The following is a 25,124-nucleotide window of genomic DNA, read 5'->3' as shown; positions in this document are numbered from 1 at the left end:
AATCTTAATTCAAGCCCACATTCATATATTTCTTTATTCAGTTAATACAGTCTGATCAATTGTGTCTTATCAATTGTATCTCTCCCCTGCTCTTGCTCCCATACCCATTTTCCGCATGGCAACCATAGATATTTCTCAAAACAGAAACAAAAATCATGTTTATCCTCCTGCATTAAACTCACTCATGCTATCATATTATCCTTAGTCTTTTTTAAAAATAGGTAAATTTTATTATATTTTATAAGATAATAAATTATATCAGAAAAATATAGGGCAGGGTGCTGGATTTAGTATTTCCACAGTGATCTTAGGAGTGGTTGCAAAATAAATGAACTGTCATGATTGGCTTTATTGAAAAGATGGTATTTGAGCAGAGATTTAAAAGAGGTGAGAAAGTAAGCCATGTGGCTCTTCAGAAGAGTTTTTCCACACTTCATGGGGAAGCGTGGCTGACATCTCCAAGGAACAGCAAAGAGGGCAGTGTGACTATAGAAAGGAGAGTTTGGGGAAAGTAGTAGGAGAGGCCAGAGAATGCAGTGGATATAATAGGTAGTCAGATTGTGTAAGGCTTTATAAACCATAGTAAGGACATTGACTGAATATTATTTAAAAATAGAGGTCAACATTGGAAGTATGGAAGACATTTAGGAGATTTTTACAGTTATCTAAGTGAGAGATGATAATGCCTTGAGCCAAACTGGAAACAGTGGAGATGATAATAATTGATTAAATAAAGATTATATTGAAGTTTAGAGCCATCAAGATTCCTAAAGTACTGGATGTGAGGTATGAGAGAAAAGAGGAGTCAATAATGCCTTTGAAGTTTTGGGCCCAGTGACTTAAAAAATGTAATTTCCATTAAGTAGTTGCATAGAATATGTCTGAGGGTGGGGAAATAAGGAGTTCAGTAACAGACATGTTAAATTTGAGATGTCTGATAGACATCCAAGTGGAGGTTTCAAATGAGTACTTCAATATATAAGTGTGGAGTTCACAGGAGAGGTCCAAGCTAGGGATTTAAAATTGGGAGTCGGGACATATAGATGATATCAAGTCATAGATTAGATGGCTGTGTATAAACAGAGAAGAAAAGTCCAAAGTCTGAGCTCTGGGGTACCCAAATGTATAAGGACCTATTTAGACAGGCACACGTTCAGTCCTTTCCTTATGTCTGTATACCAGCTTTGCAAGTCCAGTTGCTTAAATTTTTAACATTCCCAGAGGTAATGAGGGATGGATACTAATTCACCTGAAAACAACAACAAAAAAAGTAGACTAAAATTTAAGAAAGACCTTTTAATAATTATAAAATAAAGTCATACCTGCCAAATAATGTACTTTTGCCAATATCTATATTTTCTACCGGTAGTCAAATACGTAAAGGAAGCAAAATTGTAATGAGAACAGCCTTTTGTAAATATAGAATCAGTGAATGAGAAATTTGCAGCATGATATCCAGGGTAATTTCAGTGTAACATATTAGCTTGTTGAGCACATATGTACTTGACAATGGATTGGTTCATTTTCCTTCCCTGTAGAAAGCAAGACACTTTTGAAGAATTTTCGCTTTTTTTATACATCTTTATTGGAGTATAATTGCTTTACATTGTTGTGTTTGCTGTTGCTGTATAACAAAGTGAATCAGCTATGCGTGTACATATATCCCCTTATCCCCTCCCTCTTGCATCTCCCTCCCACCCTCCCTATCCCACCCCTCCAAGTGGTCACAAAGCACCAGCTGATCTCCCTGTGCTATGCAGCTGCTTCCCACTAGTTATCTGTTTTACATTTGGTAGTATATATAAGTCCATGCCACTCTCTCACTTCATCACAGCTTACCCTTCCCCCTCCCTGTATCCTCAAGTCCATTCTCTATGTCTACATCTTTATTCCTGTTCTGTCCCTAAGTTCGTCAGAACAATTTTGTTTTTTTTTTAGATTCCATATATATGTGTTAGCATATGGTTTTTGTTTTTCTCTTTCTGACTTACTTCACTCTGTATGACAGAATCTAGGTCCATCCACCTCACTGCAAATAACTCAATTTCATTTCTTTTTATGGCTGAGTAATATTCCATTGTATATATGGGCCACATCTCCTTTATCCATTCATCTGTCAGTGGACACTTAGGTTGCTTCCATGTCCTGGCTACTGTAAATAGTGCTTCAATGAACATTGTGGTACATGACCATTTCTTACATCCATGCTGGCTTTCATGTTAACACTTTAAAATTTAGATTAAAAAAACACAATTCTTTTCAATTAATTTTTATAATTTACCATAATTTAATGGGCCCGAATATTTGACTTGGTCCTCAAGTCACTAAGATTTGAGTCTGATTTTACTGAAATGCCTTAAAACACCTACTTACAGATTACTATTTTGGGTAGTTCAACTGAATCTATTTTAACTTTATTCTTTGCATAGTCATTTCTTTATTGAATAAATATTCATGTACCAAACAGAACCTGTATTCTACTAGAGGAAGACAAATATTATAAAGTAATAAACAATAATTTTAAAAGGACATTTATATAGTCAGTTTAGAACCTAAAAATGGAATAAAATTGAAAGTAAAAGTGATAGAGTAAGGCGGATTGGGAGTATTTGGTGATTGTTGTTATTTTAAACAGAATGGTGAGAATAAGCCTAATTGAGGATATGATTTGGTGGAGGTAAAAAGTTAAGATATGTGGAAATCTGGGTGGATAGCGTTTTAGGCAGAGGAAATCGGAGGAGCAAAATCCCTGTGGCAAGAGGCTACCTCATTTATATATTCAAGAGTGATGTGGCTAATACAGTTAGGGTGGAGAGAGTGAAAGAGAGGATGGCAGGAAGGAAATAATGGTAAAGATGGGAAAACCTTGTAGAGCATTTTAAGACCTGAACTTTTATTCCGAATGAAATGGGGAGCCGCTGCAGAATTTGTAGAAAAGAAATTACTTGATCTGGCTTACATTTCTTTAGTATCACACTGGCTACTGTGTTGATCATAACATATGTGGCAGGTGCAAAAGCAGATCATTGAGGAAGTCTTTGTTACAATGCAGAGAAGAGATAATTACTTGATCTGAAAAGAAAGTTGTAGAGGTGGTGAGAGATGTTAGAGTCTGTATATATTTTAAGGCAGACCCCGTAGTAGTTAATGACAGATTGGATATGGAGCAAGAGATAAGAGAGTAGTTGAAGATTACTCCAATATTTTTGTCCTGTACAACTGGAAGAATGGAGTTGTCATCAACTGACATGGGAAAATATTAGATGAATTAATTTCTCAGAGGATGTTGGGAGTTCCATTATAGGCATGCTAAGGTAGAGCTATGTATCAGATCTTTGAGCATGCATGTGGAATGAGTAGTTGAACATATGATTCAGGAGATCAGAAAGAGTTTTTCACTGTCTTTGCAGATTGGTGATGTTTATTGGCATAAGACCAGAAGAAATCACCAAGAAAGTGAATGTAAGTAGAAGAGGTCTAAAGACTAAGCACTGAAACATTTCCAAATTAAGACATTGGGGGTGGGAGAGAAAAGAAAAGAAACTGAGAGATAGAGGCTAAGATAGATGAAAACTGAATTGACCACTAACTTTGAAATGTAGGTTGTTATTGATAACTTTGACAAGTAGAGCAATTTTTATGAACTGATTTCTCTTTAGGTAGAATTAATTTCAAGCATGTGGGTTTATTTCCATTTTCCCTCTTGTGTCTAACACATAATTATAATGGTTTTCTCACTAAACCTCAAGAATATGATAATGTTTTTATGGAATTTCTATGCTGTTGAATATCAACCGGGCACCTGGCCACCAAGAATACATACTTCTAAGCCTCTCTTTCAGCTCTATGAGACCTTGTAGCCAAAGGGATTTATTATTTGGAAATAAGTGGAAGCGTTTTGTGTAATGCTTATCCTTATCTTTCTATGCCTATTGTCTCTTTCCTGGTGGTTGAAATATGTTGTGATGATAAGAGCAGCCATCCTGGACCATGATTCTAAGGTTATTCACAGAGAAAGAATGAGAAGGAAAGAGGAATAAGAAGGATTACCTGACACCATTAATATCAAAACAGCCCTGCCACCTACCCATATTTTTGCATGAGAAATAAATCATTGTTTTTAATTCTAATTATTATTGTCTTCACTCACAACTTAATAAATATAGGAACCAAAACAAAAAGCTTTTCCTTTATACTAAATTTTCCTGTATAAAGTTAAGAAAAGAGAAAAAAAGCACAAGTAAATTATAGAAAGAAAACTCACATTAGGTATCAGTGAAAAGGAGCATATATGTTTTTAAATTATAGTCAGAGCAGTGGCTGGAGGAAATAGAAAAAAAAATGGAGAAGAAGCAGAGAATTTTGATTAAAGCACAAACATTTTATTTCAAGCGAAATTAAAATGTTGCCCTTAAAAGCATGCTTAGTGAAGCTGCTGTAAGTATGTGTAATATGATTTTCTAACCTCAAATATGGTCCTAAATTGAATTAATTAACCTAGTGTTTCTCAAAACATGTTCTCAAAATAATCCTCAAAAAGAAAGTGAGAAGTCTTGCATATTTTAATTTCCTTTTGAGGACAATATTTACATTGAGGGAGTTAGACTAATAACACATTAAGAACAGTAAAAATACTATTTGATTTTGTTCAACCAAAATTTCTCAAAGACTGCTCCCATGATGGCCATTTTCACATTGTTATTAATATATAACACATGCTTTGGAAACAAATTTGGCAAACTAAAGTTTTAGATAAAACTATGCTAATAGGAAAACTTTGTGTTATAAAAGAAATCTGAGTATTGATTTTATTGATGCAGTAGCTATAATATGTTTGGAAAAATTACAATAGTAAATAAGCTTTCATTTTCTGAATCCAGCTTAACTCTTCTTTCTAATCACCCCCTGGGTTTCTACTATCTTTCCTCTTGGTTAAAAATATAATAATAATAAACAAAACATGTGCTTCCTCGCCTGGAAGATTCCTGACAACCTGTGTGAAAAAGTAATTTATTCCTAAGCAGCAAATCTATTTAATACCTTCCAAAATGGAACCACCAATCAAGCATTAAAATTACATTTCAACCATGATCAAACAAACGTAGCATAATCAATTAGGTGTTAAAGCATCTAAACACAATTATCCAAATGCATAACTGAATCCAGAAAGTATCTTCAAACTTAAAGCAAAGAAAGTAACACTTTCATGCTTATACATATATTTATAGAACACCCACGGATACAGGCGTAATTACAGCGCTTTTAAAGACAGATATTTAATCTTAAAATATTTACATTTATCATTTAGCTACATGTTAACTAAGCTTACAGTTAGATAACTTTAATGATTCTAAGAGCCACAAATATCTCCTAGATACATAAAAATGCTATAGAATTTTCTCTCAAGTCTGTATTTTTACTTCAAAATTATGTTTCATAAAATATTTGTATTAGTAATTAGTTATAAAAGTTCATTATACTGATTTTTATTATTTTATCCATGAATCATACTGATTTATAATAGGAAACAAATAATTTGATTACCAATACAAAAGCTCAAGTTAACTGCTTATTTATTACAATTAAACTTCCAAAATATTTGTTTATTGAGGCTTAGGTATTAGTCAATAATTTTTCTAGGCACTAGGAATAACAGGATGACTAAGATGCTGTTTCTACCATGTTATATGCCCCTTTAACAATGAACTCCTACTTTAGCTCAAAACAGGTCATTCACTGGTTATTGTATGAAATGAGTTAATAGTATCTTCCCTTTTGTTATGAAAGCAAGTATCTGTGTCTACCACAGTTCATGACACATAGAAAGCATTTAAAAATATTGAAGTGAATGCTATCAAACTTAGCTTTGTTGGAAAGATTTACTATTTGTTGTAAAATATTCTTCCAAATTAGTTTTTGAAATACCACATATTTAAAATTACATAAATCTGCATATGCTATGTTAGAAAGCTTATGTATTAATGGAAAATACCTGATTTATTCATAACTGATAATAAATAAATCTTTAAAATATGTCACAATACAGTTATAGAAGAAAATAATCATATAACTACATATCCAAGTTATGAGATGACAAAATTATTTTTAGATAAGAACATCAGTAAATGTATAATATTCCATTTTATTAAGCTACATAAATATACTTCAGGGTTTTAGGGAAAAATAAAATGGCTCTAGATTAGCTGTTAGAATCAGATGATATCAGAGGAAGAAAATAGTAACATGCTTAACTAGGCTTACCCTGAGAAGTCCAAATCCTGTACAAGATAGTGTAATCAAGTAATGTTTTGAATTATCATACCCGTACTAATAGGTTTAGATAACTGATAAACTGCTATACATGGAGTAGTGGCAAGGAGCTGAGAACACAAATACAATAAAAATAAAATCAAAGGAGTCCCAAATATGGTGAAGGATGAGCATATACGTTGCAACATGTGAAAATTTTCAATAAATGTGGATACAAAATTCCTCCTGGCAAAATAGAATATCAATAAATTTTCCCAAAAAAAGTCCAGGAAACAAGGACATTTAGGCTAAATCTTGAAAATTAATTAGGAAAGTAGGAGTCAGAGAAGTAGGAAAATGCCTTCTAAGTATAAGAAAAGAATTTTTCAGGGGCCTTCCCTGTGGTCCCGTGGTTAAGGCTTCACACCCCCACTGCAGGGGGCATGAGTTTTATCACTGATTGGGGGATCTCACATGCTGTGCAGCGTGGCCAAAAAAAAAAAAAGGAAAAGAAAAAGAATTTTTCAAAAGAATTGAGTAATGATATCATGTGGAACCTCTAAAAACAAGGAAGGGTTTTGTTTAACTGGTATGTAGCCAGGGTAGTGATGAACAATGAGAGGAGGTTCAAACAGAAAGCTGAAGAAATATCTTTACTAAAGTAGCATATAATAGGGAAGATCTTGGATATCATATATTAGCCATGGAGAAAGTATTAATTATTTTAAATACTGCAGTAAACTTAAGAGAGTTGTTACAGGGAAATATTTGGTTGATGGCCTGGGAAGCAAAGAAAGGTGGAGGAAGGTGTATCAGTAAGGATTATATGAGGTTGAAAAAGAAAGAAACAGAGCTTGATCTAGAAATAGCATCTATTAAACTCATTGCTAAATTTTTTTCTGGTTCCTAAGTAAGTGACAGATAAAACTTGGTTACAAATTGTGTATAGGCATACCTCATTTTATTGCACTTCACCTTATTGTACCTCACAGACATTGTATTGTTTTACAAATTGAAGGTTTTTGGCAACCTTGCATTGTCATATGATGGTTAACATATTTTTTCATCACTAAGTAATTTTTCAATTAAGGCATATACATTTTTTCATACATAATGCTATGGTATACTTAATAAACTACAGTATAGTGTAAACATAACTTTTATATGCACTAAGGAGCCAGAAGAGTTTGTGTGATTTGCTTTATGAGAATATTCTCTTTAGTGCAGTGGTGTTCCTGTGAAGGGATAAAGCTGATGGAAAGGTCTCTAAACCCAAAAGGTTGCATTGACTGGGATGACCTTGACTGAGATATTCAGTGCAGAACAGAAGGTGATAGGTAGAAGGGAAAAATAAATTCAGTTATTGATTTTATTTTAAAATTTAATATATCTTTTACATAATCAAAAACTATATAAGCCTCTTGGAATTATAGTTTTCAAACTCAGGATAGGTATCTGATCTGAAGATGTATATATTTAAGTATTGGCATTTATCTTATTTGGAATCACCCTCCCCAGTCAATGCATACATAATTAAATATTGTGTGATGCACCTTCTAATTTGGATGTGGGAAATTACTCCTCGCAAAGTAAGTTTTCCAGAGATAGCCATGACTAGTGAGAGTTATCCCTTGACTTTACATTTACTTTGAAAAGCAGGAGATAATCTCAGCCTTTGGTAAAATTTATCACTTAATATTGATAAAACTCTCAGAAACCTAGGTATAGAAGTGACCATGCTCCACCTTATAAAAGGTATCCACAAGACAGCTACAGGTAATATTATGCTTAATGGTGAAAAAAGATGTTTTCCACTTTGATCAGGAACAAAGCAAAAAAACCCTTGACTACAGTACTATAGAACATCACACTTGAAGTCCCAGGCCTCATCACCTGTGGGATTCAAGCCACGCTCTCTTCCAGGCTTGCTTCGGCCAGCATCTCTACTTTGTGTCTCTTCTCACACTTGGACCGCTGGCCTTTAGTCATCCCCACCTGCAGTATTTACAGTGCCCGGCAGGAGTCAGGCTTCAGTGTCTTTTCACAGATGTTCCGTCTGCCATTAATTCATCTCCTGCTCCAACTCTGCATAGCCTCATCTTTCTAGATTCTACTTCAGGGTTATCATGAAGCCGTCACTTATATATAACTTTTTGCCTCCATAGGCACCTCTGTGCATAAAGGTTATGTTTATTTATCTCATGTGATTGAAATTTTGAGTTTATCCATCTTCCTCCTGAATGAAGGCTTTAAGGGCAGAAGTCATTTCTAATCCTTAGCACAGAGCAGATGCTCTTTTTCTTTTTATTTAGGTGCTTTTTAATGATGATAAAATGTATAGTTTAAATCACTCATATTATAATAATTTTGCTTTAGATTGTGACAGAAATGAAGTTTACAGAAGTCGTGTACCTGCAATAACAAATAAAGATGTAACCTTCCAGTTGTGTAGAGCTCATGAAAGCTGTGTTAGTGCGTCGGGTGCGCTAAGGAACCTGGACCTAAGTGGGTTAGTTCTGAGAGAGAGAGACTTAACTATGTTAACAAAGGTAAGCTTCATTGTGTCCTGCCAACATTTGATAGTTGCTTTTAGGGCAAACTAAACCAATAAAATTTTAAACTGTTCCTCCCCAGTAAAGAGACTGAATATTTCCCCACTTTGGTGCACCTGTGTCTTGCGAATTGTCCAGTTGGAGATGGAGGTTTAGAAAGTGAGTTTCAGTCTTGTTTAAGTCTCTTCCCATCAATCTGGTCTCGTGATTTCCTACACACTATGTCTGTCTACCTTTTCCTGTCTACCTTTCCTTGGTGTTGTTCATGTGTGGATTGTCTCCTGTACCTGCTCAAACCTTGGTCCATTCTCATTTGTACCATGGAAGTTTGTCATGCTGGATACTGTCAGAATTAATCTTACTTAAGTTTGTGTTATGCCACAAACCACACGTTTTCTGTTTTTTGTGTGTGTTTATATTTTTACGGTTTCTCATCAAGAAATAGTATGCGAAGAGAAATAGCAAGACGTAAAAAGCAAAAAAGTCATCATTCTCTTTAAATTGTTAGAACGTATACCTGCAGTCATAATTATAATGCACTGTGGTATGTGTTCAAATAGGAAATATATGTAACGTCCCGTAGGAGCAGCAAATTCAATGGTGGTGAGGGTGTGTCATGGAAGTAATCACAAAGCAGATGACTCTTCATTGGGGTCCTGAAACGTTAGGGTGCGTGCCCTATGTCCAGTGGTGGTCTGGAGGGGTCAGGAAGACTGCCTTTCAGTTTGAGGGAACAGAGGGTTTGAGGTTCTCTCTCTTCTATTGCTCTAGTATACTGCATAGCAGCTAATAAAATACTGGGTTTATAGTTGACATTTACATCGCTGATTGATCATCAAGATTGGCATGTATCATTGGAATTGAAAATCCGAATAGTCTTATCCTTTTTAGGTTTTTCTTCTTTTTCCTTTGTCTCAAAAGTATGTCGTACTTTACTGAGTGGTTGGCAATAAAGTTTGCAATATTCAGTGTATTCAGTTTTAGTACCTAAATAGAATTAAAGTGTTGCTGTAAACTGGAATAAGACTTTGCTACTGACAAGTTTTAAAACGCATCAGTTCATCAATTACCTGTTTGGGAAGATTGTTGTTAATGATTTTAAAAATGTGGCTGTAAACCTCCAATTGACTCAAGAAAAGCAAATAAGTCTAGATTGACAAAAGTATAGGCTCTTCATCTTATTCTGTGTGTGTGTGTTTTTTTTTTTCCTTTTAGTTTTTTGTCAAGGTATAAAGAACTCTATCATTCTTAAGACAGTAAACTTCACGGGCTGTAATCTGACATGGCAGGGAGCAGATTACGTGGCCAAGATCTTAAAGGTGATTTTATGTTTAAACTTTCATGAAAACATATGTGATTGAAGCACATTAATACATTGACACAGATGGCAGTTAATTTTTGTCTTTTGATACCTGTGAGTGCATCTTTCATTTTGTTGAAAGAATATGACCAGTTTTCAGTTTGGGTTTCTACCATTTAGTAAAGATAGTCCAGTTAATTTTAGAAATAAGAGATTTAATATACAATACATAATAATACTTTTATGTATTTTTAGTTACTGAAAACACTGATTGTGATGCTATGCAGAAACTATGCCATTATAGTCTTCAAGATTTAAATGAATCAAGTGTCTATTAGCCACTGTAGTATATAAACTGATAAAAATTACTACATCAGCAACTTGTAAATACAATATTTCAACTAATGCCTTAACAAGTTTACAGTGGTTATAATTACTGTATTTAGGCCTAAACAATTTAATAATTTGACATGAAGCCTTTTTAGTAGTTTGCTGGTGCAGATCAGGGATAGGTAAACTATGGCTGGTGGGCCAGATCCAGCCTGCCACCTGATTTTGTAAAGAAAGTTTTTTTGGAACATAGTCGCACCCATTGTTGACATGGTAGCTATGGCTACTTTCAGCCTACACCAGTGGGATTGAGTAGTTGCAACAGAAACTGTATAGCCCACAAAGCTGGAAATGTTTAAATTTAGATTTTAAAAATTGAAGAATTATTTGAGCCTCTACAGGGCAAGTCCACTGACCCCTGGGGGAGAAAACAGTCAAGAACTTGGGTGCCGAAGCCAAATGGCCTAGGTTCAAATTCCCTTTCTCCCTTTTCATAGCTAGTGATCATGGACAAATCACTTAACCTCTATGCCTCTTTTAGGTTTAAATGAGCTCATTTGTATAAATAGTGCTTGGCATATACTAAGCACTGTGTAAGTGATTGCTGTTATTTCTGCTTGGAGCTCTTATAAGCTATTGTTAATAGGAAAATGACACTAATGATTTTCCTTTTAGAGTGCCAAAGGCACTTTGAGTCTTTTATTTTTTCAAGAATGTAACAAGACTTTTCTCATTTAAAGTCAGTGTTCCCTGTTACCAGAATTTATTTTATGAATATAAAGAATTGAATGTCTTTAAGACAAGACTTGTGGTTAAATGTCAAACCATTATTTTCCCAAGGCACATCAAACTGGCTGTGCATAGTCCAGGCCTCTGAAGTTTGTGTGCATACCCTAGGTAGCATGTGAGATCCATTTTGTGAATATAGTTTTTTAAATAATGCCTGGGAATTCCCTGTCAGCAGTTAACACTCTGCGCTCCCAATGCAGGGGACGTTGGTTCAATCCCTGCTCAAGGAACTAGATCCCACATGCAATAAGTAAAAGATCTGGCAGGCTGCAGCTAAAAGCCCAGCACAGCCAAACAAACAAATAAATATTTTTTCAAAATAAATAAAATAAAATAATGCCTTAGGTATTAGGGCAAGAAAATATTAGAACCTATTTAGCTTTGTATCATGAAAAACTATCTGTGTAGTTTATAATGTACGTAAGTTAAATGTATAGAACTTTGTGTATATAATTTGTTAAAAAATAAGATGTATATTAAAAAGTTTTCTTATGGGTTGCCGAGTAAGTTGTTTGGAGACCTTTGGAGGACAGAATGATGAAATTTAGAGCCTCAGCAATGATAGAATTTAGAAGTAATTCCCGGGCTTCCCTGGTGGTGCAGTGGTTGAGAGTCCGCCTGCCGATGCGGGGGATACGGGTTCGTGCCCCGGTCCGGGAGGATCCCACATGCCACGGAGCGGCTGGGTCCATGAGCCATGGCCGCTGGGCCTGTGCGTCCGGAGCCTGTGCTCCGCAATGGGAGAGGCCACAACAGTGAGAGGCCCGCGTACCGCAAAAAAAAAAAAAAGAAGAAACTCCCTGACTTAGAAGATAAGGAAAATAATTTTTAGACTGTAATTGAGTTGTCCAACTTTACATAACTGTTCAAAAACAGGTCATCCAGTGGCTCGAATCTAATCACTGACCGACTAGAATGTGGGTCACTGGACTCGTAAAGCAGAACTGACTGTTTAATTTCTCAGCTTGATTCTCCTGGCACATATGCTTGATACGTGTGTGTGTAAATCTCTGACATAATAAGCCATACTCGGTAGGCACACCCTGTTTCTTTATTGAAGCATCTTAATTTTGTCCCATTAAATCTTTGAAGTATCAGACTATCAGAAGGCATGAAGAAACCTGGACTGAGAGGCTTCCTTCCAGGAGACCTGATCTTGACTGTATGCCTGGTTGGAGGCGCATCCCTCTTAACTGCAACAAGCTCATTGGTGACCTGGTTTCGTCCTTTTGCAGAACCTCTTAGTGAGGATTTATGGCTTGGAGGTTAATTCTAAAATTGAAAATATTGAATTTTTAATATAATATATGCTTAGCTTTTGGCGTGATACTGTTGTGATAGGATTTTTTTCAAAGCCTCATTTTTCTGATAGCTTTTATGTTGCTTTTAAACTTTCTCTAAGAGTTGCATGTATTCTTTACAGAAAATACACGGTAACAAGAGAACAATTACCTATAAGCTTAATACCCAGACATAAGCACTGTTCATTTTGGTGTATATATTTTCAGTCCTTTTTTTTAATATATAAATATATTTATACACAGGGATTACTAAACTAGAATTGTAGTATACTTGCTATTTTATATTCCTGCTTTTTTCACTTAATGAGGGGTATCATGTAATATTCCATCATATTGATGCCCCATAGTTTAATCAATTCTTTGCAATTATATTTAGACAGCTTGCTTTTCCCTGTCACAAGCAATGTGGATACGTTGTATATACACCTCTGTGTCCATCGGGCTTACTTGTGTAGAACAAGGTACTACAAGTGGAATGACAATCTCTGACATATTTTTAACACTTTTGATACACATTGCAGAATCACCACCCAGAAAGGCTATGCCAATTTGTAGTCCACCCCAAGAGTGGATGTGAAGCCTGACTCTCACAAACACTGGCGGGTTGCACTTTTAAAAAACTGAAAGACTACAAAAATGAGTACCTCTCTCTTTTTTATGCAAGTGGGATTACTCCAAATTTTATACCTTTTTTCAGTTAATTTAGTATGACCATCTTAGCAAGTCAGTAAATTTGCATCTACTGCATAATTTTTTGTCACTGTTCAGTGTTCCATTATATGAATATGCCACGGTACACATAGCTTATCCAATCTTGTATAAAAGGTATGTCCAGTTTTTCAGTTACAAAAAGTACTCTGATATATATCCTTACCTATATCTCTATTTCTTTTGGTTAAATTCTCAGAAAGAGAGTTGTTGTATCAAAAGGGTATAGAGATGGTAAAAGGGTATAGACATTTTGAAGACTTTTCTTACAGAATCTTGGCTTAATCTGATAGGAGAATAACCACATTTTGTTTTATTTTGTATTCACTCGAATTACTGGTGAGGTTTACTGGCTGTTTGTATTCATTTGGCTAGTTGGTTAATGACACCGCGTGTCCATTCTTCTGTAGTGAGAGTTTATAAGGGCTGTATCATACCCTGTCAAATCCATATGTCTGACTTGCTATTTCTGTACGTCATGGGGTGTTGAAAGACTCCAGTTATTTTAATGTGATGGTCCACTCAACACTTAAATAAACGACTCATGATAGTTTCCTTTCATGTAATAGTTTTTAATACCTGTGCTTTTGTGATGATCCCTTTTGTTTGACTGAACAGGTTGTTCAGCCCCAGAACTACTAGAAGTCATGATCATTTGTTCTGGTTTTTGTCTGACGTTTTACCGCGAGAGTTCTTGGCCGTCATACTTTCATGATAGGTTCTTAGTATGTATTCTCTATTCACACATTGTTTGAATTTGTTATTATTTGTATCCTAGAAAACGGTACTTTTGGGCTTCCCTGGTGGCGCAGTGGTTGAGAGTCCGCCTGCCGATGCAGGGAACAAGGATTCGTGCCCCGGTCCAGGAAGATCCTACATGCCGCGGAGCGGCTGTGCCCGCGAGCCATGGCCGCTGAGCCTGCGCGTCTGGAGCCTGTTGCTCCGCAACGGAAGAGGCCACAACAGTGTCAGGCCGGCGTACTGCAAAATAACAAATCATAAAATGCGCTGATACAATCATGTCTCACTTTTGTTTGGATCAGTCAGCAAACGCTTTTTCGAAACCCCAAATTCTCCACACCTCCTACCTTTCGCTCCGCCCTAGTCTCGAAGTGCCCGCCACTGTTCCTCAGGCTGGATCCCCATGGGAGGACCCTTGGGCTGCGTGCTGATGCACGGGGCGTGCACTGACGTCCTCGAGCCCCGCCCCCACGGGCCCGTCCGGAAGTTGCAACCGCAGCACCACGTCTCGCGGGTGTTGAGGCCGGCGCCAACAGCCGGCGTTTCGGGGTCGCGGGAACGCGGCGTGGAGGGCTCGGCGTGGCCGGGGCCCATGGCCCTGTGTCATCAGCCTGCGACGCGGGTTCTGCCAACGCTGCGGCGCCGCAGCCACCGGGCTGTGGGCGCCCGAGGGGCCTGGAGGCGAGCAGGGACCGCCAGGCGGCTGTGGGCATCGTGTCCGCAGCCAGCGTCCCCGAGGCCACGCCCAGGCCATGATGACTTGGTGAAGCTGCGCCGCGACAGCGTGGCCGACTTCTGGTGCTGTGATGACCTGTGTGCACTGCAGGACTCGCTGCCTCTGCCCGCCGTTCGCGCTTCCCTGCAGGAGGTCCTGCTGGACTTCTAGGCCGACCGCCTCCATAGGGTGGACTGGACGCCGCTCTTGAGCACCCTCTGCCCGTGATGTGTATCGAGAATTTCTTCCGGCCGTGGCTTGGTGAGACAGGTTTGTAGTTCCCGCTTCCAGGGGCCCTCATGTGGGTGCTGAGAAACGGGGTTTTAGATGGTGCAAGGTGGAGGGTTGGCACTAGAGCCGATGCCCAGTGCCCGGGTGTGCGTGCACTAGACGGGGCGTGTGGTTTAGGACCCCTGCCAGCGCGGTGACCCCAGCTGAGTGCTTTAAGGTTTCTAGGTCTCAGTGTTCTCATCTGTAGCATGGGCTTAACAGGACCCACTCTCTGTGGAGGTTACAAGGTCTCACTCTGTTAATGCTTGTAGACTCTACAATGTAGAACACTTAGCACAGTTTGGAGCGTCCTTAATGGTTGCACAGATATTACCTGGTGTGTTGAATGACTTTGCCTGGTACAGACCAAAGCGGTAAGGAAATTGATATATCCCAGCTTCATTTCCTTTCCATTCAAACAGGGCTCAGGAAAAAAACTTTTTTTTTCAATAGTATCCTATAGTGGAAAGAGCACCGGTGTGAAGGCAGCTTAGGGTTTGAATTCCAGGGCTTATGCTCTCTGTGGCCTGGGCAGGCTTCTTTTGCACTACAATCCCCACCCTTGTAAAATGACATTTAAAACCACTCTTTCTGTTGGTTCTTAGAATTAATTAAGCAGGTTATGTGTGTAAAGTATCCTGGCACTTGAATGAGTTGTCAGAACCAAGGGCTGCTGTAGACGATGCTTCTGCCCTAGGTAGGCTCCCCTTCTACTGGGTGGAAAGTAAACACAAGCACAGTAGTCAGTGCTCTGGAAGACGTGAGTTCTGGTACTACAGAGCACAGAATCTCTTTTTCCTTTAATTTAATTTTTATTTTATATTGGAGTATAGTTGATTTACAATATTGTGTTAGTTTCAGGTGTACAGCAAAGTGATTCAGTTATACATATATCCATTCCTTTTCAGCTAAGTGGGCTATTTCTGAGAGAGAGAGACTTAACTATGTTAACAAAGGTAAGCCTTCATTGTGTCCTGCCAACATTTGATAGTTGCTTTTGGGGCAAACTAAACCAATAAAATTTTAAACTGTTCCTCCCCAGTAAAAGGATTGAATACTTGGCCACTTTGGTGCACCTGTGTCTTGCAAATTGTTCAGTTGGAGATGGAGGTTTAGAAAGTGAGTTTCAGTCTTGCTTAAGTCTCTTCCCATCGGACTGGTCTCGTGATTTCCTACACATCTGTCTACCTTTTCCTGTCTACCTTTCCTTGGTGTTGTTCATGCGTGGATTGTCTCCTGTACCTGCTCAAACCTTGGTCCATTCTCATTTGTACCATGGAAGTTTGTCATGCTGGATACTGTCAGAATTAATCTTACTTAAGTTTGTGTTATGCCACAAACCACACGTTTTCTGTTTTTTGTGTGTGTTTATATTTTTACGGTTTCTCGTCAAGAAATAGTATGCGAAGAGAAATAGCAAGACGTAAAAAGCAAAAAAGTCATCATTCTCTTTAAATTGTTAGAACGTATACCTGCAGTCATAATTATAATGCACTGTGGTATGTGTTCAAATAGGAAATATATGTAACGTCCCGTAGGAGCAGCAAATTCAATGGTGGTGAGGGTGTGTCATGGAAGTAATCACAAAGCAGATGACTCTTCATTGGGGTCCTGAAACGTTAGGGTGCGTGCCCTATGTCCAGTGGTGGTCTGGAGGGGTCAGGAAGCCTGCCTTTCAGTGTGAGGGAACAGAGGGTTTGAGGTCCTCCCTCTTCTATTGCTCTAGTATACTGCATAGCAGCTAATAAAATACTGGGTTTATAGTTGACATTTACATCGCTGATTGATCATCAAGATTGGCATGTATCATTGGAATTGAAAATCCGAATAGTCTTATCCTTTTTAGGTTTTTCTTCTTTTTCCTTTGTCTCAAAAGTATGTCGTACTTTACTGAGTGGTTGGCAATAAGGTTTGCAGTATTCACTGTATTCAGTTTTAGTACCTAAATAGAATTAAAGTGTTGCTGTAAACTGGAATAAGACTTTGCTACTGACAAGTTTTAAAACGCATCAGTTCATCAATTACCTGTTTGGGAAGATTGTTGTTAATGATTTTAAAAATGTGGCTGTAAACCTCCAATTGACTCAAGAAAAGCAAATAAGTCTAGATTGACAAATGTATAGGCTCTTCATCTTATTGTGAGTGTGTTTTTTTTTTTTTCTTCTAGTTTTTTGTCAAGGTATAAAGAACTCTATCAGTCTTAAGACAGTAAACTTCATGGGCTGTAATCTGACATGGCAGGGAGCAGATTACATGGCCAAGATCTTAAAGGTGATTTTATGTTTAAACTTTTATGAAAACATATGTGATTGAAGCACATTAATACATTGACACAGATGGCAGTTAATTTTTGTCTTTTGATACCTGTGAGTGCATCTTTCATTTTGTTGAAAGAATATGACCAGTTTTCAGTTTGGGTTTCTACCATTTAGTAAAGATAGTCCAGTTAATTTTAGAAATAAGAGATTTAATATATAATACATAATAATACTTTTATGTATTTTTAGTAACTGAAAACACTGATTGTGATGCTGTGCAGAAGCTATGCCATTATAGTCTTCAAGATTTAAATGAATCAAGTGTCTATTAGCTGCTGTAGTTTATAAACTAATAAAAATTACTACATCAGCAACTTGTAAATACAATTTTTCAACTAATGCCTTAACAAGTTTACAGTGGTTCTAATTACTGTACTTATATCTAAATTATTTAGTAATTTGACATGAAGCCTTTTTAGTAGTTTGCTGGTGCAGATCAAGGATAGGTAAACTATGGCCGGTGGGCCAGATCCAGCCTGCCGCCTGATTTTGTAAAGAAAGTTTTTTTGAACAAGTCAAAAGAGACACAAGTTACCCTGTGTTTGCTTCCCGGAATCAACTCGAAGTAGGGTGTACTACATCAAGTCAACTGTCTCAACCAAGGAATGCCCTAGCTACACCTGTGGGCCTGTGGCTATTCAAAGGCCTGCAGTGCCACAAGAAGAACAGGACTTAAATTGCAGTTAGAACGCAAGGCAACTTTCTTTTGGAGGCAGGGTGACTTAAGGCAAGAAGTCCTTGATGGAATGCGAGACTAAGGGTTCTCTCAGTACTGCTCAGACTAGGGAAAGGCGTAAGATGTTGTAGGCATGAGAGACATGCCAGAAGTCTATTCGTGAATGTGTGGGTGTGCTGGAGACATTACGTTGCTCCAAAAGAGAGTGCAGTGCGTTTCCCTACACTCGGTGTAAAGAGAGTGGCTCCAAACGGCTACGGGCCTGGTTGTTGCTCAGCAAACCTAGGGGGGCCAGGGGGTACTCTGTGTTCCAGCCGGGAACAGGATGCCCACGTGAGCCTCCTAGGTATCCAGAAAATTCTACTGCCGTTAAAGATCAGAGGCTATAGCCTCATGGATACTACTGCACTGCTCCGCTTCTGCACGGCAAATCAGTGTCATACTTCCAGGCATATGCTCAGGCTGAGTGTTCCACTAGCGACAGACCATTGCAAGATGCTGCCTTTCTCCTCGAGCAGAGGGACTTCAGGCACGAGGTCCATGAAGTATGCAAAGCACAGTGTTTTCTCATGGCAGCTCACACAAAGGCGACAACCAATATTTCCTGGGAGCTTCGGACTCAACAGAAATCTGGTCCTAAAGCGGTTTGAGGGCTCTGGAAATGTAGCTCACTTCAAGGAACGTGCAGTGTGTTGCCCATCACTCGGCACGCACAGCGGGCCTCTGAGGGTCAGACCAGTGGACTTCGATGTTGTTCAGCCGGACCACAGTGATGGTGGGGATCTGGAGGTATTCAGTGACCTTGGATGGAAACGGATACACACCCGAGGGGCCTAGGTGTCCACAAAAGGGTACTTCCTTTGAAATAAAGCCGAATAGCTACTAAAAACTCATGGAAACAGCTGCATGCCTTCTTTTCTTCCCGGATACTCAAGGCCAAAACTGGAGGCAAGTTGTCACGTTCAGTTTGTCTTTAGTTCTAGACCTTGTCAGGCTGACCACCACTGCGGCCATGGAAGCACCTGGTTTAGACAGAGCAAACTCATTTTCTTCCCAGAAGCACTCGTACAGGGTATCCAGGCCTGTCAACAGCAGGGAATTTCAGGTAACTTCAAGGCAGCATGAATGAAACCTTCCAAAATGGGAAAGCAAGCATAGTTCCACCAGGCCCACGTTTCCTTGGGCACACTCAGCATGCCTCCCTGTGCTTTCTAACAAGTCAAAAGAGACACATGTTACCCCGTGTTTGCTTCCTGAATCAAATTCTCAGAGTAGGGTATTCTGCATCAAGTGAACGGCCTCAACCAAGGATCGCCCTAGCTTCTCCTCTGGGTCCTGTGGCTCTTCAAAACCCTGCAGTGCCACAGGAAGAACAGGACGGAAATTGCAGTAAGAACGCAAGGGGACTTTCTTTTGCAGGCCCGGTGACGTCATGCTGGAGGTCCTAGATGGAATGCGAGGCCGAGGGTTCTCTCAGTAAAGTTCAGACGAGGGAAAGGCGTAAGACCTCAAAGCCTGTGAGACGTGCCACAAGTCTGTTCGTGAAAGTGTGGGTGTGCTGGGGAAATTAAGCTGCGTCGGAGGAGACTGCAGTGCATTTCCCTACACTCGGCGTATACAGAGTGGCTCCAAAGGGCTATGGGGCTGGATGTTGCTTAGGGGACCTAGGGGGTCCTGGGGTTACTCTGTGTTCCAGCCGGGAAGAGGGTGCCCACGCGAGCCTCCTAGGTGTCCGGAACACTCTACTGCCATAAAAGATATGCAGAGCAGAGGCTACGGCCTCATGGAAAGTGCTGCACGCCTCCGCTTCTGCAGGGCAAGTGAGAACTTTACCTACAGGCATGTGCTCACGCAGACTGTCCCATTAGCGACACAGCTTTGAAAGATGCTGACTTTCTCCTCGAGCAGAGTGACATCACGTACGAGGTCCGTGAAGTATATCAAGCAGAGTGTTTTCTCATGGCAGCTCACACAAGAGCGACAACCGATATTTCCTGGGCACTTCGGACACACCAGAAATCCTGTCCTCAAGCTGTTTGAGGGCTCTGGAAATATAGCTCTCCTCAAAGAATGCGCAGTGTGTTGCCCATCACTCGGCACGCACGGAGGGCATCCGAGGGGAAGACCACTGGGCCTCGATGTTGCTTAGCTGGTCCACAGGGGTCTGGAGGTACTCAGTGACAATGGAGGAAAATGGATGCAAACCAGAAGGGTGTACGAGTCCTCAGAAGGGTACTTCCCTGAAAGTATAGCCGAACAGCTACTAAGAACTCGTGGAAACAGCTGCATGCCTCCCTTTCTGCCCGGCTACTCAGGGCCTAATATGGAGGCAAGTTTTCACATTGAGTTTCTCTTTACTTCTAGAGCTTGTCAGGCTGACCACCACAGCGGTCACGGAAGCACCTGGTTTAAACCAAGCAAACTCATTTTCTTCGCAGAAGCATACCTGCAGGGTTCCCAGGACTGTCAACTGCAGGGTTTTCAGGTAGCTTCAAGGCAGCCTGAATGCAGCTTTCCAAATTGGAAAGCGAAGATATTTCAAACAGGCCCCCGTTTCCATGCGCCAATTCAGCATACATTGCTGTTGTTACAAACAAGTCAAAATAGACACATGTTACCATGTGTTTGCTTGCTTGAATCAGCTTCTCGAAGCAGGGGGTTCTGCAACAAGTGAACTTCCTCAACCAAGGAACGATCTAGCTACTCCCCTGGGGCCTGTGGCTATTCAAAAATGTGCAGTGCCACCAGAAGAACAGGACTGAAACTGCAGTAAGAACGCAAGGGGACTTTCTTCTGGAGGCATGGTGACTTCAGGCAGGAGGTCCAAGATGGAATGCGAGGCTGAGGGTCCTCGCAGTGCAGCTCAGACTAGGGCAAGGCGGAAGACCTCAAGGCCTGTGAGACGCGCCACAAGTCTGTTCGTGAACTTGTGGGTGTGCTGGGGAAATATAGCTGCTTTGGAGGAGACTGCAGTGCGTTTCGCTACACTCAGTGAATAGAGAGTGGCTCCAAAGGGCTACGGGGCTGGATGTTGCTTAGGACACCTACGGGGGACTGGAGGTACTCTGTGTTCCAGCCCTGTAAAGGGTACCCACGTGAGCCTCCTAGGTGTCCAGAAAACTATACTGCCGTAAAGGATATGCGTAGCAGAGGCTCCGGCCTCATGGAAAGTGGTACACGCCTCCGCTTCTGCAGGGCAAGTCAGGCCTTTACCTACAGGCATGTGCTCATGCTGAGTTTCCCGTTAGTGACACAGCATTGAAGGATGATGACTTTCTACTCGAGCAGAGTGATTTCAGGTACGAGGTCCGCGAAGTATGCAAAGCAGAGTGTTTTCTCATGGCAGCTCACACAAGGGCGACAACCGATATTTCCTGGGCCCATCGGACTCACCAGAAATCGTGTCCTGAAGCTGTCTGAGGGCTCTGGAAATGCAGCTCTCCTGAAGGACCGTGCAGAGTGTGGCCTATCATTCGGCACGCACGGAGGAGGTCCAAGAGAAAGACCACTGGGCCTCGATGTTGCTCAGCTGGTCCACAGGGGTCTGGAGGTACTCAGTAACAAATGGAGGAAGGGTACTTCCCTGAAAGTAAAGGGTACTTCCCTGAAAGTAAAGCCAAAGAGCTACTAAGTACTCGTGGAAACAGCTTCATGCCTCCCTTTCTGCCCAGCTACTCTTGGCCTAACCGGTAGGCAAGTTCTCACATTGAGTTTCTCTTTACTTCTAGAGCTTGTCAGGCTGACAACCACGGCAGCCATGGAAGCACCTGGTTTAGACCGACCAAACTCAGTTTCTTCCCAGAAGCATTCCTACAGGGTTCCAAGGCCTGTCAACCGCAGGGGTTTCAGATAGCTTCAAGGCAGCATGAATGCAAACTTTGAAATTGGAAAACGAGGATACTTCAAACAGGCCCCCGTTTCCATGGGCAAACTCAGTATACATTGGTGTTTTTCTAACAAGTCAAAAGAGACACATGTTACCCTGTGTTTGCTTGCCTGAATCAGCTTCTCGAAGCTGGGGTTTGTGCATCTAGTGAACTGCCTCAACCAAGCAACGCCCTAGCTACTTCTCTGGGGCCTGTGGGTATTCAGAAGCCTGAATTGCCACCGGAAGGAACGGACTGAAATTGCAGTAAGAACGCAATGAAACTCACTTCTGGAGGCACAGTGACCTCAGGCAGGAGGTACTAGAAGGAATGCGAGGCCGAAGATCCTCTCAGTGCAGCTCAGACTAGGGGAAGTCGTAAAATATCAAGGCCTGTGAGGCGGGACACAAGTCTGTCCGTGAACGTGTGGGTGTGATGGGGAAATTAAGCTGCTTCAGTGGAGACAGCTGTGCGTTTCCCTACACTCGGCGTAGAGGGAGTGGCTCCAAAACACTACTGGGCTGGATGTTGCCTAGGAGAGCTAGGGGGCACTGGAGGTACTCTGTGTTACTGCCGGGAACAGGGTATCCACGTGAGCCTCCTAGGTATCCGGAAAATTCTACTGCCGTAAAAGGTATGCAGAGTAGAGGCTACGGCCTCATGGAGGGTACTGCTCGCCTCCGCTTCTGCAGGGCAAGTCAGGCCTTTACCTCCAGGCATTTGCTCACGCTGAGTGTCCCGTTAGCAACACAGCATTGAAAGATGCTGACTTTCTCCTCGAGCAGAGTGACTTCAGGTACGAAGTCCGCGAAGTATGCAAAGCAGAGTGTTTTCTCATGCCAGCTCAAACAAGGGCGAAAACCGGTATGTCCTGGGCGCTTCAGACTCTCCAGAAATCGTGTCCTGAAGCTGTTTGAGGGCTCTGGAAATTTGGCTCTACTCAAGAAAGGCGTAGTGTGTTGCCCATCACTCGGCATGCATGGAGGGCATCCGAGAGGAAGACCACTGGGCCTCGATGTTGCTCAGCTGGTCCACAGGGGTCTGGGGGTACTCAGTGACAATGGAGGAAAATGAATGCAAACCAGAGGGGCCTACGAGTCCTCAGAAGGGTACTTCCCTGAAAGTAAAGCCGAAGAGCTGCTAAGAACTCGTGGATACAGCTGCATGCCTCCCTTTCTGCCCGGCTACTCAGGGCCTAACCTGGAGGCAAGTTCTCACGTTGAGTTTCTCTTTACTTCTAGAGCTTGTCAGGCTGACCACCACGGCGGCCATGGAAGAACCTGGCTTAAACCAAGCAAACTCATTTTCTTCCCAGAAGCATTCCTACAGGGTTCCCAGGCCTGTCAACAGCAGGGATTTCACGTAGCTTCAAGGCACCATGAATGCAGCCATCCAAATTGGAAAGGGGGGATACTTAAAACAGGCCCCCGTTTTCATGCGCAAACTCAGCATACATTGCTGTTGTTTCGAACAAGTCTAAAGAGACACATGGCCCCCTGTGTTTGCTTGCCTGAATCAGCTTCCCGAAGCAGGGGTTGTGCATGAAGTGAACTGCCTCAACCAAGGAACACCCTAGCTACTCCTCTGGGGCCTGTGGCTATTCAGAAGCCTGCAGTGCCACTGCAAGAACCGGACTGAAATTGCAGTAAGAACGCAAGGCCACTTTCTTCGGGAGGCACGGTGACTTCAGGCAAGAGATCCTAGATGGAATGCGAGGCCGAGGGTCCTCTCAGTGCAGCTCAGACTAAGGGCAAGGCGTAAGACCTCAAGGCCTGTGAGACGTGCCACAATTCTGTTCGTGAACGTGTGGGTGTGAGGGGTAAATTAAGCTGCTTCAGTGGAGACTGCTGTGCGTTTCCCTACCCTTGGAATAGAGAGAGTGGCTCCAAAGGGCTACGGGGCTTGATGTTGCTTAGGAGACCTAGGGGGGCCTGGGGGTTGTCTGTGTACCAGCCGGGAACAGGGAGCCCACACGATTTTCCTAGGTGTCTGAAAAACTCTACTCATAAAAGATATGCAGAGCAGAGGCTACGGCCTCATGGAAAGTGCTGCACGCCTCCGTTTCTGCAGGGCAAGTCAGGCCTTTACCTACAGGCATGTGCTCACACTGAGTGTCCCGTTAGCGACACAGCTTTGAAAGATGCTGACTTTTTCCTCGAGCTGAGTGACTTCAGGAACGAGGTCCGCGAAGTATGCAAAGCAGAGTGTTTTCTCTGGGCAACTCACACAAGGGCGGCAACCGGTATTTCCTGGGCACTTGGGACAAACCAGAAATCGGGTTCCTGAAGCTGTTTGAGGGCTCTGGAAATATAGCTCTCCTCAAGGAACGCGCAGTGTGTTGCCTATCATTCGGCACGCATGGAGCTCGTCCGAGAGTAAGACCACTGAGTCTCGATGTTGCTCAGCTGGGTCACAGGGGTCTGGAGGTACTCACTGACAATGGAGGAAAATGGATGCAAACCAGAGCGGCCTACGAATCCTCAGAAGGGTACGTCCCTGATAGTGAAGTCAAAAAGCTACCAAGAACGCGTGGATACATCTGCATGCCTCCCTTTCTGCCCAGCTACTCTTGGCCTAACCAGTAGGCAAGTTCTCACATTGAGTTTCTCTTGACTTCTAGAGCTTGTCAGGCTGACCACCACGGCGGCCATGGAAGCACCTGGTTTAGACCGAACAAACTCAGTTTCTTCCCAGAAGCATTCCTACACGGTTCCCAGGCCTGTCAACAGCAGGGATTTCAGGTAGCTTCAAGGCACCATGAATGCAGCCTTCCAAATTGGAAAGCGGGGATACTTAAAACAGGCCCCCGTTTTCATGCCCAAATTCAGCATACATTGCTGTTGTTTCTAACAAGTCTAAAGAGACACATGGCCCTCTGTGTTTGCTTGCCTGAATCAGCTTCTCGAAGCAGGGGTTGTGTATCAAGTGAACTGCCTCAAGCAAGGAACGCCCTAGCTACTCCTCTGGGGCCTGTGGCTATTCAGAAGCCTGCATTGCCACCGCATGAACCGGACTGAAATTGCAGTCAGAACGCAAGGCAAATTTCTTCGGGAGGCACGGTGACTTCAGGCAGGAGGTCCTAGATGGAATGCGAGGCCGAGGGTGCTTTCAGTGCAGGTCAGTCTAGGGCAAGGCGTAAGGCCTGTGAGACGTGCCACAAGTCTGTTCGTGAACGTGTGGGTGTGATGGGGAAATTAAGTTGCTTCTGTGGAGACTGCTGTGCGTTTCCCTACACTCGGCGTAGAGAGAGTGGCTCTAAAGGGTTCCGGGGATGGATGTTGCTTAGGAGACCTAGGGGGGCCAGGGGTT

General features: G+C 41.6%; 1 protein-coding gene across 1 annotated transcript; it reads left to right on the top strand.

The window, feature by feature from the left end:
* Positions 1 to 7,985: 7,985 nt before the first annotated feature.
* Positions 7,986 to 12,465, top strand: LOC112398020 (centrosomal protein of 78 kDa-like). The gene is made up of 5 exons (XM_024742379.1): positions 7,986 to 8,025; positions 8,626 to 8,798; positions 8,891 to 8,960; positions 10,017 to 10,120; positions 12,313 to 12,465. Exons 1-5 carry the CDS (start codon positions 7,986 to 7,988, stop codon positions 12,463 to 12,465), a joined length of 540 nt encoding a protein of 179 aa, XP_024598147.1.
* The last annotated feature ends 12,659 nt before the right edge of the window (positions 12,466 to 25,124 follow it).

The sequence above is a fragment of the Neophocaena asiaeorientalis genome, unplaced genomic scaffold (genome assembly GCF_003031525.2).
Source record: "Neophocaena asiaeorientalis asiaeorientalis breed wild unplaced genomic scaffold, Neophocaena_asiaeorientalis_V1.1 scaffold453, whole genome shotgun sequence".
Lineage (NCBI taxonomy): Eukaryota > Metazoa > Chordata > Mammalia > Artiodactyla > Phocoenidae > Neophocaena > Neophocaena asiaeorientalis.
Note: the sequence above shows the minus strand (reverse complement) of the source record. Positions and strands in the feature narration are given on the sequence as shown.

What these genes read in the sequence shown, in the direction of transcription:
- LOC112398020 (XM_024742379.1), top strand. Translation starts at nt 7,986, where the DNA reads ATGCTCCACCTTATAAAAGGTATCCACAAGACAGCTACAG. An exon ending in TATCCACAAGACAGCTACAG is followed by an intron (nt 8,026 to 8,625) that starts GTAATATTATGC and finishes ATTTTGCTTTAG; the next exon opens with ATTGTGACAGAAATGAAGTT. An exon ending in TGGAGATGGAGGTTTAGAAA is followed by an intron (nt 8,961 to 10,016) that starts GTGAGTTTCAGT and finishes TTTTCCTTTTAG; the next exon opens with TTTTTTGTCAAGGTATAAAG.